At 43.8% G+C, this 15515-nt stretch overlaps 1 protein-coding gene across 4 annotated transcripts in view; it reads left to right on the top strand.

Moving 5' to 3' along the window:
* LOC135921471 (centrosomal protein of 290 kDa-like) overlaps window positions 1-15515 on the top strand; it is a 216803-nt gene that overhangs the window by 152523 nt on the left and 48765 nt on the right. For all 4 annotated transcript variants that reach the window (XM_070528010.1, XM_070528007.1, XM_070528008.1 and 1 more), the window contains 5 exons: window positions 1598-1732; window positions 5257-5373; window positions 7321-7470; window positions 9728-9770; window positions 12948-13106. In XM_070528010.1, the coding sequence (XP_070384111.1) occupies window positions 1598-1732; window positions 5257-5373; window positions 7321-7470; window positions 9728-9770; window positions 12948-13106 (604 nt within the window). The remainder of the gene's footprint in view (window positions 1-1597; window positions 1733-5256; window positions 5374-7320; window positions 7471-9727; window positions 9771-12947; window positions 13107-15515) is intronic.

Raw genomic sequence — 15515 nt, 5'->3', positions numbered from 1 at the left:
AAACGCTGTCTTCATTTATAGAAGGCCACTTTTGTTTGCTTTCAAAACGAATAGCGTTACCTATTACCTAGGATAAGGTTAGTTCGTGTAATTGGAGCCGATCGCTTGTCCGTGCAGATCAGTTCTTTCCGGTCGAGACAGACTCTGCCTAACCTAACACACTCTGCATCTATTCCTAACGTGTCGCACATTCTCAGGAAGCAGTATAACTTACTGACGCAGAGCGAGCATCTTAAATACATTTTCATGGAATCACCAACAGATGTCTGTCGTCGCTCGAGGAATATGCTTGACCTAGGAACCTCTTCCAAGAGTAAAGCGATCGCTCCTCCTGGTTGTCATCACTGCAATAAGCCCCGTTGTAAAGTTTGTACACATATGACCACATCAAAGACTGCTAGAAAGAGAGCACCCAATTTTTCTGTTAAAACCAACGGTGACTTTACTTGCGACAGTACTAGCATCCTCAATCTGCTTGAATGTTCAATGTGTCATACGCAGTATATCGGTCAGACCGAAACATCTTTTAGTATCAGATTCAACAACCACAAAGCACACGTCAACAGCTTGCCGTATATTTCATAATCTAAACCCGTTCGACTTCCAGGTCATACGTTTGACAACATCAAAGTAACAGTAATACAATCAGGTTTCAAATCCCACCATGATCGATCGAGAAGTACGAGAATCCTTTCTCATTCATAAATTTAACGCTGTGTCATCTAGTATCAACGGGAGCGTAGGAAAAATGTCGTGCCTTTCTGCCATATCTTGACGTGTATGTTCTTGTACAGAATCGGCAAACAATGCCAAATTAATTGGTTCCTAGTTTTACCATGTCGCAATTGATATCATTCTGTAACGTTATGTGCAATCATCGGGATACCATAATGATAGTTAACACATACCATGCATCGTGATCAAGTTTTACTTACTGCTGCACTTTTTCTGTTAATATTTGGAAGTGTACACGTGCATGCACTGCTGATTATGCCTACGTGCGCATACACATAAAAGCGGGTGCGCACTTGTATCTGTTTATTCTGACGAAGGCCGTGCCACGGCCGAAACGTTGACATTAAAAATGCAATTTTCGTAAGTGTGCTCCTTCGTTTCTTCAAACTACATATATATATACATATATATATACACACACACACACACACACGTATATATATATATATATATATACAGAGAGAGAGAGAGAGAGAGAGAGACGGATCATTTACGTTTGCCCCAGTTGAGAAACAGTTGGTACGCAACTGAATAGATGTCCTAATGACAAGTAAGCTTGGTCAGTTAAAGGTTTGCCATATTTTACTGCGTAAGCATTCTTTGGCGAGCTCGCCAGCCTCATCACGCGGAAGGTGTAACGCTGTGTATCTGCATAAAGATGCGTAATTTTTTAAAGGTAAGATGTTTAATCGTTATGATAGTGTAAATGTAGACTATTGGTAGCTTCTAAGCGATACGGAACAATTTAAAGAAAAAAAATTTAATCAAAAGAAAATATCCTTAGAGACACGTACGGATCCTCACAAATGTAGAGCTGTGATGTAGAATGGACTTGGAGTGTGATGCTAACGCTTTACTGCAGCCGCAGGTGTTACTGGTGAATGGAAAAGGCGCGTCACTTGTTCGTCTCTACAAGGAGACTGTTCGCGCTGCTAAGGCGTGGAGAGATGATGCACTTCGGTGGACTGAAGGCAGGAAGACGGGTGACAAGGAGCAGGTACTGGTTTTTTATTAACACAAGCAGTAGTCGTGGAATTAGCTTTCTAAACGAACAAATCAACCTTCAGTGTGACTGTCGACATAATGTCGAAATATTTTCCGCGGAAATATAGCCAGAAAACATAAACAAGCCTGTCTGGCAAACCTCAACGGGCTTGCACCTGGCATATCAATGCTTAACTCATCTTCACGTCATCCCTGCTTGCTGGAAGCACCAGCAACGATTTGCATGCACTACGGTTTCCTATTAATTGTGCCATCAATGTGTACGTGACCTATAAGGACTTCCGATGAATGCATAATTGACTCTGCACCACATTTAGCTCAGCAAATATTATAGTGAACAAGCGCTCTTGCTTTCTGGTTTCAGATATGGTTAAATTGATTTTTATGTAACTATGACATAGATATTGCTACCACTTCTGGTGAGCGCACACACGATGCAGTCTTGTGATTTACATCTTTGGCCGTTGCTCCTACTTTATTGTTTGTTCTTGCATTGCCTTACTTGAGTGTATGTTCTATTTAATAAGTTCGAAGCGCTCAGAAAAACGAACGCTATCGCATGACAATATACTATCCTATGATATACACAGGATAATATAGGGAAAACACGGGGAAGGTGGGAGATGGAAACTCAAGACGATTAGCAAAACGAGAACAAGGTAAACGTAGGAGCCAACATCTGAAGAAGACAAGTCCACTTGTCGGAACGTTGGCTCCCGCTTTTAGCTTCTTCTGGTTTTGCTCATCGTATCAGATTATTAGCTATCTTGTGATAGGATATTCTCTAGCTTTGCATTTATTTCTGCACTTCCTGCTTTCTTCTTTTGGTGTTCATCAAACATTAAGCTAGTTGCCCGTTCCTTAAGTGTAGGTAATGTCTATGTGCGATCCTATTTTGCTAGTACACCTAACGTCATTATGTTTTTCCATGTAATTTTAAGGCAAGTGTTTGGATATAAACATTATGCACTCATATACACGTACATGTAAGGTAATACATCTTCATCGGTGAAAAACACCGGGATATTAACATGGACAATGGAGAAACGCAGGACAAGTATTTCATGTGCTCCTTTCACCGTATTTATTTCGTGGTGGTTTTCACCGATGGATTCATACCACCTAGCTCGCATAAATGCCTTTTTAGTAATACGTCTCGCCTCGCTGTTATTATTAGATGCATGTGCAAAACCTGCTTTGATGTGAAGTGGTCCGTCGCTGCCAAAGAAGGCGGCAGCCGCCTCCGTCAAGCTCCTCAGTGCAGCAGCTTTTATGTTTATTCTCCCTCCGTGCACTCCAGGGGTAATCCATTTTATTTCAATTGTATGTTTAGTAGTGTCCTCTAAATCCACAATGCTAAAATTTACGCAATTGTATACCATGATCTATTTAGCTAAGCACTTTTCTAATATGTAAGAATATGCTGAGTGCGGAGTAATGAGCGTCAAATACTAGGTTTCTATTTTGTGTTAAGGAGCTTCTTATAGTGATGGCACGGTAACCATTTCAAGAACATTGCTGTGCGGGTGAAAGTACATTTGGCATTTCTCAAGATAATTTGTCAGGGGCTTATCCATAAGCTTTTCAAAGAGCGTAACAATACATGGTAAATTTATTCGTCATTAGTTCGCCAGTACATTTTGTTTGTCTGTGGTGTGTTTTGCAAACGCTGCTCTGATGCTGTGTTTATCGCGATAGGTACCCGATTTAAACAATTCATTGAACAAGTTTGTAAGCTCTAGACCGAAGATGTCGATGTTATGGACATCTGGCATTCAATTCAGTGTTATGAATATTAGTGGCCACTGATATAACAAAACGTATTGTAATGTTGGACATGATAAAATACTTCGGAAACGAATAGATGGATAATTCTTCACTTAATGAAAGCGGTGCGCTCATTTTAGAAGTTCAGGGCATTTTCAGGACACTTAAGCGGGCACCAGTTTAGTGCGCTGACGACGAACAGCCAAGTCTCGGTGAGTGTATCCCTATTGTTTAATATTATTTTTACGTCGCTCGCACTGAGATTGGAGTCCATTAGAAACATAAGGTTCAGATATACAGTGCCACCCGATGCATTACATTGAACTTCCCGCATATGCACAGTATAAGAATGGTGGACTGAGATATCAACACAAAATTCTACTTACACACACATGGCGAAGAAGTCTGGAAGAATATTGACCGCCCAGACTAACTTTGAAGTAAAGATCGGCTCACCGCGTAGGCCAGAACTAGCATTGCGAGTCCTTCGGCTTGAAATATATCAAATTGGCTCAGCCGCCGAGTAGATTCGCATCAGCCGCAAATCGTCGGCCGAAACGTGGCACTTAGATGACCGAATCGACCCAAGAAACTGTCAATATCACGCTCATTTGGCTTGTCGGTCGAGTGGTATGCTCCGTCTTTCAACCGCGCATCCACATTGCCTACCCGGTTCTGTTGCAAATTGCAGCATTGGAAGTAGAACGTAACTCTTTGACTGCAGTGATTTAAATCTTCTGCCAACTCCGTGCGTTTCCATGGAGACACCTTATGTGGCATGCACCGAGAGCACCAACACTATTGAAGGCGATACTGTCACACTGACATAGATCAGGTTGTGGAGATGAAGATGTCGTTCACATTGCAAACAATGTCGGCATCTCTCTCGACAAAGGATCTATTTTATAGAGCTTGTTTTACTTCAGTTAAAGCGAACGTTTTATTGCCCACTTTCGCTGGTATGTTTCCGCTTCTATCAGCTTGGTAACTTGGTATCTCAGTTTATCTATATGTATGTATATGTGCGAAGCTTATATGCGCACCGAATGCTCGTGCCCACGAACGGGTTCACATAACTCTCGTTCGCTGACCGACAAAGTAGTGTGAGGAGGCAAACCTCGTTTTATGCATAACAAACAATAAATTCCTGCACAAACTTAACCAAATTATCTCACCGGTACATGTAAAGCACGCCGTCGTGTTAACGGATTGGCGCTGAATACTCTTTTCATTATTTGCTTGATCCAATTTTCATTGATTTATCAATTCGATATGTGCCACTAGATATGTGCCCGCTCTTGCTCAGTCGTCCAGAATGGGTTTTATCCACTGTTACACAAGCTGTGCTGAAATGTTGTTCGATATGTGTCGGACTTTTCTCTGCACCCACTTCGCATCATCACCCTCCCTCAAGAGGCGTCATACTCCACCTTCCTCCTTGTGACATACATGTGTCGACGTCTCACGCCGCGCATCCGCCTGATTCGGTGTTTTTATTGTGCCATAGCTTGTGAACGTAGTAAATGCTATAACGCAAATATTACATAATATAAATACAGTTATGACCTTTGTGTTGAGGGAGCATAAACAATGCCTAAGGTTGTACGCTGCACAGAAGGAAATGAAACACAACTCTATGAATCGTCGTTAGATGCAATGAACTTGTTTACCCCCTTCACTAACACTTCACGCAGATTCTAAGTTGTTGGGTTTGCATAATTTTTTATGAACGTTTCTTTCTACGCACAGTTAGCCAGCATCGAGGGCAAATGCTCAGTGCGTGACCTGCTCGATCGTCACGCGTCTCTGGACCGCCTGAAGGACCACATCATCTTGGAGCAGCTCGGGCATCTTGAAGCATTTCAAGTGAGAATTTCAAGAATCAGTGTGCTTACCTTCAGCTCTGAATGTCCGAAAACGAGAGACTAGAAGAATAGGTGAGAGCGCGTTGGAAGTCGAAGAAGAGTCTGAGTGTGTTTACTGCAGGTTACTTCATCTTAATTTATGTCAGTGCAACAAGAAACATGGACATTATAAGATGCGCACAGTGCTGATTTCCAAGGTTGCTTTATTCTGAATGAGCAGATGTACATTAAAAAGAGCAGAAAAAAATAAACTGCTATAAAATCAAGTAATGTCACAGCCGTGATTGGCGCCAAGATACAGCAACTCGTTGCACTGATCTCAATTCAAGATGTTCGACTAACAAGCCTAAACACAGACATTACCGGCTTACTTTGGTCAAAGATACCATTTAGCTTGTAATTTGTAGCTGCACTAAACTGTGAAAATATTCCCCTTTAGTAAGCGCTACCGTGCTCAAATTCAATGCGCGGCAACGTGTCTGCGTTTATTTTCGCCGTTTGTCGTACGTAGTAGAAAAGTGAAATTACACACACCACTTTTTGGTTGAACACAAATTATTTTACATGCATGTCACAAACGCCCTCTTTGTGATTACTTACCCGCTTTTCGTTGCTGGCTCTGGGAAAAAAGCTAACGACCTTCAGAATTGCCGCTATAACCTAGGAATTGCGTGCCTAATCGCATTATTTTATTGCAATAGGAATTATATGGGCACGCTCAGCACATTTCTGCCATCGGCGTCACCATTGCCTTGATATTGGGTGTAAAGCTCAAGGCCGATAACACCGTTGCCACGCGCCATACACTGTACGTTCGAGTCCGCAGTTTGTGCCGCGGTATGTGCGAGTCTGCGACAACCGCGGCTCAATCTTTCCCGCGCGAAAGGTTGGAAAGCTAGGAGGAAGCGCGCCGTCTTTCGCAACGTTGGGGAACCCAACGTTGCGAGGAACTGGGGGGATGAAGGGGAGGAAGTGTGGTGTTCTAATCCGGCTGCAACTGCGTATGTGAAGGCTGCGCGCGGTCGCACGGCCGTATCTTGAAAGCGACCTGCGTTTTGGGTAGAGCCTGCATGTGTCGAGTGCTCCTAGCTTTGTACGTGCTGTCTTGTCGGCGCTCAGCTTGCGTTGAAGCGATAGACAGCACGAAGGTCATTTCGCTCGCTGCTGCTGCCGGGCTTCCTAACGCCAACGTTCAGAAAGTGAATATCCGCATTGATCGAGTGTGATGTATTCATCTTTGCTGAGCGCGCTGTCACCATGCTTGCTAATTTAGTTATCAAGTGAATGTTTGCAAGGTGATACGGCCGTTAAATGTACTATCTTTACTTCGTAGGGCAGTGTGCTAATTTGCTATATGCTACGCCTTTCAAGCGAAACACCGACTTTTTGTTTCAGTCTATGAGATACGTTAGCAGTGGATAGTGGGATGGTACAGCTTTCTTTTGCTTTATAATTCTGCACTGCATACATCGTCTATTGTTTGAAATACTGGTATCGGTGTTTCACAGTCACGCTGCGTTTTCATTATCGTGATGCTACGAGTCGCAGCTGTAAAATGTCTTCTGACTACAGTGTGGCACGGACCTTGATGATGCAGGTTTTTGTGCCGTGTGTTATCGTTGCATGTATCGTGTCTGCCTTCGCTGCTTTAAAGATGAGGCAGAAGAAACAAGGGCCTTGGCATATATTATATGATTTCTTAAGCACGCTACTTCTTGTGGATCACTTGCCGGAACTGTTAACGCGAAGTGCATTTACAGAATATGTATACAAGGTTGTTGTGCTGTAAGAAGCGGATGCTCGTGGTGAATATCTTCAGCAAATATTTCATGTTTTTTAGCAGTGAGTTTTAACCAGTACCACAGCTCTAGCGTTCTAGAGGCGCTTCAAGGGCGGGGTGACAAAGGCTTTTCTTCTCCGGCGGAATCGTCAATTGCTTCTTCTTCAGGAGACGTCTTCGATGCGCATCAAGTGCCTGCAGCGGCGCTTGGAGGAGAGCGTCCCGAAGGAAGCGTTCAAGTCACTCAACAACGCATACTCCGAGCTGGCTGCCAGTCAAGCGAGGCTTATCTCAAGACTTGCAGACGCTGCCACTGCGGTAAGTGGCGCCATCACTGACCGTCAAACGAGGTAGGGCTTTGTGCAGGGCCCACAACATTGATTCATTCATTTATTTTATTGTCTCAAAGTAGCATGGGGCTGTGAGGGGCACAGCAGGGAAGCGCGCACCTCCACTGTTGCGGGGAACGTAGATACCATAAAACTACCTACAAGAAGCAGCTACTGCTGACGCCCGTATTGTGTTTCAAGTTTATAATTATGCATAACTCTGGTTAGCTGTATTTCCTCAACCCGCCTAATTTATTCTTGTGGCTTGTTTATTTTTTTCTTCCCTTGTCTGGCTTTTGTGTTACCCCGCTTGTTTCCCTTCTTTAGTTATTTTCTTCCAGCTCTACTTATTTTGCGCAAGTGTGTAGATTCTTTCTTATTTACTCGTGTTCATATTGTTTATCTTCGGTATTTTATGTGTAAGGTGTCCTTCCACTTTACAGTGCGCGGAACTTGATTATACGATAAGGCGACGTTAGTTCTTTTACCACCTCTGACTCTAACGTGCAGCCTAATGCTTGGTAAGCAAGTATATTTCTATTTCATCTTAAGTGAAGGGTCGTCGCCATTGCCTGTAATTACAGAGATTATATTTGAGTGAAATGAGGTGTAACTTCCTAATTGAATAGAGCAACTGTCGTATGAAATTGAACGTTTGCCTCCTACAGAACCCATAATTATCTATCTTTATCTACAAAAACAACGAATTTACTAATTATTGTGCCTTTATTAATTTGTTCGTGTCCATCACATCGCGTAATTTTTTAACGGAACCTCATATCCTTCAATTTGTTATTGTAGTCTTAGACTCTACATACAAAACCCACATTTGCAAATGTTGTGTAACAATGTATAAGGTCCTAAATTGGGTCCTAAAACTGGGTCCTAAAACATGCCTCTTATGATAAAACCCCATCAAAGGTAGGCTTAAAGGGTGAGCGTTCTCGCGGTCCCAAACGACAAAGCTCAGCGCAGTAAGGGGATTTATATGTTTGTAAATGAACCAAGCGACGATTGCCACTGTGCACCAAGGTGTTATTTTAGAGGCATGTTCGCCAAGAAACTGAACACCGAATGAGCTGGTACTGTTTGCAGGTATGGAGGCTGTGCTGCTGATGATTGCTTTTCCTTGTTTTTATTGCGTAATTCTATGAGCCTTCACACGGATCTCTATTTTGGCGTCGGGACTGTAGCAACTGTTTATAAGCAGATTCTTGCTGGGTTTTAAAATTTCACTAGTTGAGTCTTCTTGAAATTCAAAAGGATTTAAACTAAAGGACACTACTCATATTTATTAATTTGTGATAGCATGACACTCATCGGGAGTTTAGCAATTTATTCAGAATGCAGATCTGTAGATATTGCTGCCACTCTGTTCCACTCAATAACATCGAAGTGCGTTAAAAAAAAGAATAATTTTATATTTTTAGGGAAGCAACATTGCCTAAATTCTGCTCATGTGACACTGTTATGAATTATGTTTGTGCACTTAAAAGCACGCTGCCCATACAACCAACGCTTTTATTACAGTTGGTTCTTGCTTAGCAAGAAAAAACAGAGCTATAAAATAAATGCCAACCATGCATTATTGGTGAGAAACTCGGGTCAGCATTTTGGACGACCGTTGTCCGGAATACTTTAACGTCTGAGTGACTAACTAGAGTATGACGCCTTACTAGAGAAAATTAGATCGTCTGAATACTGTCGGGAGGTTCTATACATAAAAATAAATTTGTTTCGAGAGAGGTCTTTTACTTTACTTTGACTTGTTTAACCATTCGACACGCGCCTACAGTTATGAAATTCTTCAACCTTGCTAATATACCACGCTCCGTTATAAATCTTGGCATGAAGAAATGAATGCTCCTTTGGTTCTTCACTGCGTTTAAATTTCGGCCAACAAAAAGCCCACATTGCACGGTTTCAACCTCGAAGCGCTTCGTTTAATAAGTGAACATTGATCAATGGTTATAGTATTTCTGCTGTCCTGTCTTTTTGATAGAGTCAATCATTTTTAGCTGCAGAATCCTTTTATTATGTTCTAGGATGTTTCTTTTGAATTTCGCATATTTTTGAAAGTTCTGTATCTACCGTAAGAGACAAGCGAAGGAGCGATCAGCAGTTGTACTTCGAATAGGCCTCGAGCCACCGTGTGTTGATGTAGCAAAGCAACAAACGATATGTCTCTGGAACGTTCCAACAACAGAGGAGACCGAGTAAAGAGATTGTTTTCTTCTCCACTGTAGGACAACAAGCTTGCTGAAGAGGTTTGCCTGTCGACGGAGAAAGGTCCGTGCCTGATGCTCCTACGATATTTAATAACCGTGGCCTATCTAATGCGAGAAAGCAGAACTCGGACACGTGTAGGAATAAAAGCACAATGGTTACATTCTAAATTGCATATTACCTGAGTTAAGACGAGCAGGACAGTGCCCAGGTATATCGTGCAATATAATTGGATACAATAAAAAATAAACAGACGCAACATGGCAAACTACTGGAGCCCGTCATCAACAGCATTCGAAAAAAAAAACAGTGTAAAGTGCCAGGAGGATAATCGCACAAGTGTACAAACGCTGCCGAAGCAATCTTATGTTTTCCAGTGTATTATTTAGCTAATCTGTATGCGTATGTTAGCGAAAAATAAAAAAAAATATTCAACGCTACTACAAGAGACTGCCTACAATTAAACTTGAAAAAGTCCCAAGTTCTTAGCGGAAATTCGCATTCATTTCCAGCAATAGATGTAGGAATATTTCATTGTGCCTAGCATTACGAAATATTTAGATGTATACGCACCGCCCTTTTCAACAAGTCACTCGGCAAAGTCAGAGCTGGCATTGGGTATGTCGTGGAATTCGTAGGCGGTAGTGGGACCGGGATGCTTGGGAACGATGAAAACAACGCAGGATTACCAGGCTGAAGATTAAGTGGTACGTATGGTACAATTTAACCGATGATGATCGAGCCTCGGTAGGCAATGATTGCACGCTGTCACGGACGTTTCACTAAGATGCTTCACGTCAATGCTCCTCAGCAATGCAGAGCAGCCGAGAAGCGTGGGACACGCAGGCGTCGGCATCACTGTCAGCGGCAGTTTCAGCGACTGTCATGGTACCATCACAGTCTGCGTCTTTGCGTCGCGAACCATGCCTGCGGACAATGATATCTGAATAACACTGTAGCCTGAAAACCCAATAACCGAGTCTTCCTTGAGTAATAGACACTAGCAGACCGCGTAGTGATCTGCTATGGCGAAACTGACCTGTTATTTGGAGGCGCGTGGCGTAGGCAGTAAAACGATCGCGTACACGTTGGATTTGGCCTAGGACAATGTCCGTGGTTTTTTCGCTCGTGTCCGTGCAAACCTTTTTCAGTAGCGCATGTCCACGGTGGGCGCAGTGGTTGGTAAGGCGAAAGTGTGAAGCGTCTTGAGCGGCAACCAGTAAAAAATGTACGTCTTTTTTTAGGCACTCAGTAAATCATCGTGAATTTAGCAACAATCACTTCCACTAAGCGTGCCACTTGTCCAGGTGGCCTTTCAACGCAACAAATAACGTTTGCTCATGGGATACAGGGAAAAAAAACTTGACAGCGTGTGCTTTTTTCTCGGCTACGTTGCATACAAGAAGCGTGAATCGGTGCACTGTTACGTTAATTTGCTTTTAATTCGGTAATAGTCAAATGATAAAAATTAATTCACAGGCTCACTTACAAGAAACATCGAAAGTGAGTGAGAAGTGCTAGTTTTGACTGCTAAATGTCGCTCAAAATGCGATAGGTTGCTTATTCAGCAAGCGTATGGTGAACATTCACCTTTTAAGAAAGAGTCAATACCGGGTACCGGTGTTACCATAATGTTGCACAGAGGAGAGAACGTGTCGCTTAATATATACGAACTTTTAATAGTTCGAAAACCCCAGCAGAGCTAAGCACTTCTTATGACTTCTGAATGCGGAAGCAGTAATGTCCAATTGAACGGGCTCAGTAGTCTTCGGGTAATGAACTCCGCGTGGGCAAGCGAGCGTGTTGTGACACTTGGCACGTTTTGATTTGGCTTTACCGAGGCGCAGTTAGAACGCAGGGCCGCTATTTTGTATCGATGCCTTATGCCTTATTCTATGCTATTCTTATCATCGACCACACAGGGCCACCTGATCCCGTTGATAATGTGGGCAGACCGTCGACCACTGGCCAAGCGCGAAAAGCCGAAAAAAACATAGAATGGGAAAAGGCATGGCTACAAAATACCGGCCCAGGCAACAGGTTTCGCGGAAAAACAACGTGCTGATAACCCAGGCTTACGAGAGCAAGGGTGACGTGGGACCGCGGCGATGCCCTCTCCCCTCACGCAACACCTGGCATGCTAGTGCGGCAGCGGGTGTTCCTTTCGCCCCCTCTGCTCCGTCGAGGCAAGCTTCTGCCGTGGCGTCGTAGCCAATGGGAACCCCTTCGTTGCGCGGTCGTGACGGGGCGTCGCAGCCAATGGAAATTTAAAATCTTTTTCGTTGCTATAGACGCAGGAAGCCGGCATTTTCGCTCAATGAGCCATTTGACTCTCGCATAATAAATGTCATCGGACATTTTTTTTAAACTCAGATAAATGGGACAGAGCGCTATTTGTGGAAAGTAGTTAGTATAATGGCAGACGAGAAGGTGGCGACAGTACAGTCCGAAGCACTGACGATTATACTCGTAGTTTTGGCGTGACGGAAATAATCCACTAGGAAGCTTCATCTGCCACCCTTTTCGAGAATCAAGTATTTCACGCAGGTTCAATAATTTTCCTACCAAGCATATTGCTAACAATTAAAAGCTCATGCGACGACCTATAGTCAAAGTTAAAATGCTGGGATAGAGTCCAAAACACAGGAAAGTGCTGCGGCTTCTACGGTTAAACGCTGCAAGGCTATTGTGGTTGTGAAGTGGCGTCGAAACAGGGGTAATGCTCCAGAAGCGTACGCTAATCTGAGAGGGTGTCTGTATGAAAGTCATGATGTGGCCACATACCAGAGCAAGCAGAGTGGCAGCGACATGCCCCGGGGTCCATAGTCGAAAGCACGGAAAGTAGCAAAGGTCACTGCTGGTAGGGACATAGTAATATCGCATTTGCAGACGAAAAATGGGCTCAGCAGATTATCGATATAGGGATCTCTTGGTGACTTTTCCACCACGCCTGGTACTTAAATTGAGATCTTATACTGATGATGCTCATTTACGAAAATGCATGAATGTTCTCCTTCTGAAACGTTGCCCCAGAATGGCAGGTCAAAAAGATTTCTTGTGGCAGGTGGATCCCTCGTCAATCTTTCACTACCGAGCTTAAGCGAGATGATCCTCGATAATTTCTTACATTTAGTAACCACCGGCTCATGTGCTGGAGTTTTTCATATGGTACTTTGAAGGATTTTCACCTTAGTGCTCATGTTTAACCTGGCGCTTCTTCCGCGTCATTGCATCCTTCAGGCGTCTTCCACTTGCCTGCTACTGACGACTCCAAGCTTCGTGCCCTTGAGGAGGAGAACGAGCAATTGCGAGCTCTCCTCGCAGATCGCACAGGCAATGTGCAGGTACTCCTGGGTGAACTGAAGAGACTCAAGCACAAACAGAAGGACAAATCAAAAGGTACATACGTTGTGTCTGTGACTTTGGTAACATTTTATAGAGGACTCATCGGTTAGTTGTAAAAGTATGCATCGATGTTTTTTATTGTAGTATAAGAACACCTAATAACGCTTTGTAACGTAAATTTATGATGCCAAATGAAATGGCGAGTTCGCACAATTACTTTAAAATAGGAATCGCGATACACAGCTGACCAAGCGTTTGCAATAGTAGCCCGCGTCCGTCCGTCAGAGGACAAGAAAAATACTTGAACCTTTACAGCATAATCGATGGTGATGCATATGCGCCCGACGCCGCACCGTTAGCGAATTTTGCTGAAATTTCTGCCGTACCCGACAGCTTTCATTTCTGCCTCCTACTCATACCGTTCCACGTACTCAGCTCAATGCTGACATGGACTCGATGGAGACGACCCACGACAGTCGTAAAGCAGATATTTCTTCGTCGTTCGGCGATGTCATTCTCCGTCTGGCTGCCACAATGCCTCTCCATAATACGCGTCTAAGCGGATCGCCATGATAATGCGAAACGTCTTTAAGACCAGCCCCGCACTTACGGTGCTCTGCCCTCTCCTGCATTTCCCACGTAAGGAATCTGGAAACTTTTGAAGGAAAGATAATCCCTGAGGCAGTCCACGCGTACTTATAACCTCGTGTGGTTCACAATTCCGTGGCTGCACCTTTCATCTACAACAATTAGCTGTATGGAGGCAGCGTGTCGGGGGTTGCATTTACCACGGGTGTGGCTTCTCCTGATGAGAATTCCACGGGGCATGCGGTTATGGAAACACCCGCTATCCAAAACATTGAACGCTATACCATAAAGGTATTCTATTCTGACTTGAATCGACTCTCCTGACTTAAAGCTTGCGTAAACTCCTGCGCAAGCACGCACGCTGACCGGCAAGGTTTTTTCTACAGCCCAGTCAAGTGCGCTCTCGCTTATCGGAGGTTGATTTTGTGTGATTTCATTGTCTGATTGGCTTAATTTTGTTTGAGGATTTGCCGACCACGACAGGCTTTCCTTATCTATCAGGCTGATGAGAGGCGAAGAGCACGCAAAAGCAGCAGTGTGTGTGTGTGTGTGTGTGTCTGTGAAAACTTTTATTGTAATGAGGTCCGGAGGCTTCACTTCTCAAGCCAAGGCAGGCCACTCCCACGTTGACACTGTAAGGCCAAGCCTTTCAGCGACATTATGGGCCCTCTGGACTTAGTTGGTCCCTTAGTTGGTCCTGAAACAATGGGCTTTGAATACTTTTCTCCCACTGTGTCCACTCTTCAACGAGGTTGGGGAGAGTCGCGGGACACACCGCCAGCATATGTCTGATGCCAATGATGCCATTACAATCATTGCAGTCCATCATAATCTCCCCCTCTGGATATATTTTATTAATGGTGTACGGTGTGGGATATGTACCCGTGCAGTGAAAGTAGTTAACTGGATAAAGAGGTTGGTGCCGATGTCTGCAATTAGCCCGCTGCCCTTTTCTTGCAGGCGGCGTGTCATTGACGATTGCGGCGGCGTACAATTTTGCAATAATAGTACTGCGAAAACACATGCTTAGTGAATATTGGACAGAGTGAGTCATATCTGCGCTGAAGGGGCTTGGCAACGTTATACCAAGGTCTATTGAAGTAGGTCGCGAAGCTTTGGGCGAAAAGCGGTTCAGTAAAAAGTGTCACCGACATCAGCAAGGGTGGTATGAGAGCATCGATTGAAGCGCCGCTATGTTTGGAGGGAAGAAACATTGGGAATGAAAAAATCGTTTCATTGAACGAAAATAAAATTCATGGTCAATTTTATATATTCGTGACGAGTAAAGAAAATACAAGTTTATTTAATATCATTATTAATAATCAATACTTTTTTTTTCAGCGCCCATCGTTACAGGGGGCGTTGACGCCTCTATCACTCGCAATAGAACACAGCTCTTGAAAGTGTGCAGAAAGGCGCGCTCGTAAGGTTCACCTGTTAAAATACGCCCCCTCACAGGTTGTACTGTTTTGCTTTGTCGACGTATGTCTGAATTAGCTGACGCGGCTACCTTCATCGTTTCTTAACCTGTTTATTCAAAATCAGTAAGGTACGACCGCCAGATAATTGTTTAGATGTTTTCGTGAGACTGCGCTTGCTGAAGGGCTTGGCGTCTGACGATAGGACCAGCACTCTACGCCTAAAGCTTTCGTCGGTCTCCCAAGAAAGTATGTTCTGAGCACGGGTGCGCTTTCGACAATCCTACGGCTGGCGTTTTCCTGCATCGCTTTCCGCTCAGAAAGCTTGGAAAGTCCATCAAGTCGAATGGCGGGGCATTTGAATATATAGCTCTAGAGGCAGGTCACCAAAACAAATTTCGCGCCATCGAAAACACAATGACGTCACTTCTTTGTTAACGGATATGGCGTCACATTA

This window comes from Dermacentor albipictus, chromosome 10, assembly GCF_038994185.2.
Source record: "Dermacentor albipictus isolate Rhodes 1998 colony chromosome 10, USDA_Dalb.pri_finalv2, whole genome shotgun sequence".
Classification (NCBI taxonomy): domain Eukaryota; kingdom Metazoa; phylum Arthropoda; class Arachnida; order Ixodida; family Ixodidae; genus Dermacentor; species Dermacentor albipictus.
Note: the sequence above shows the minus strand (reverse complement) of the source record. Positions and strands in the feature narration are given on the sequence as shown.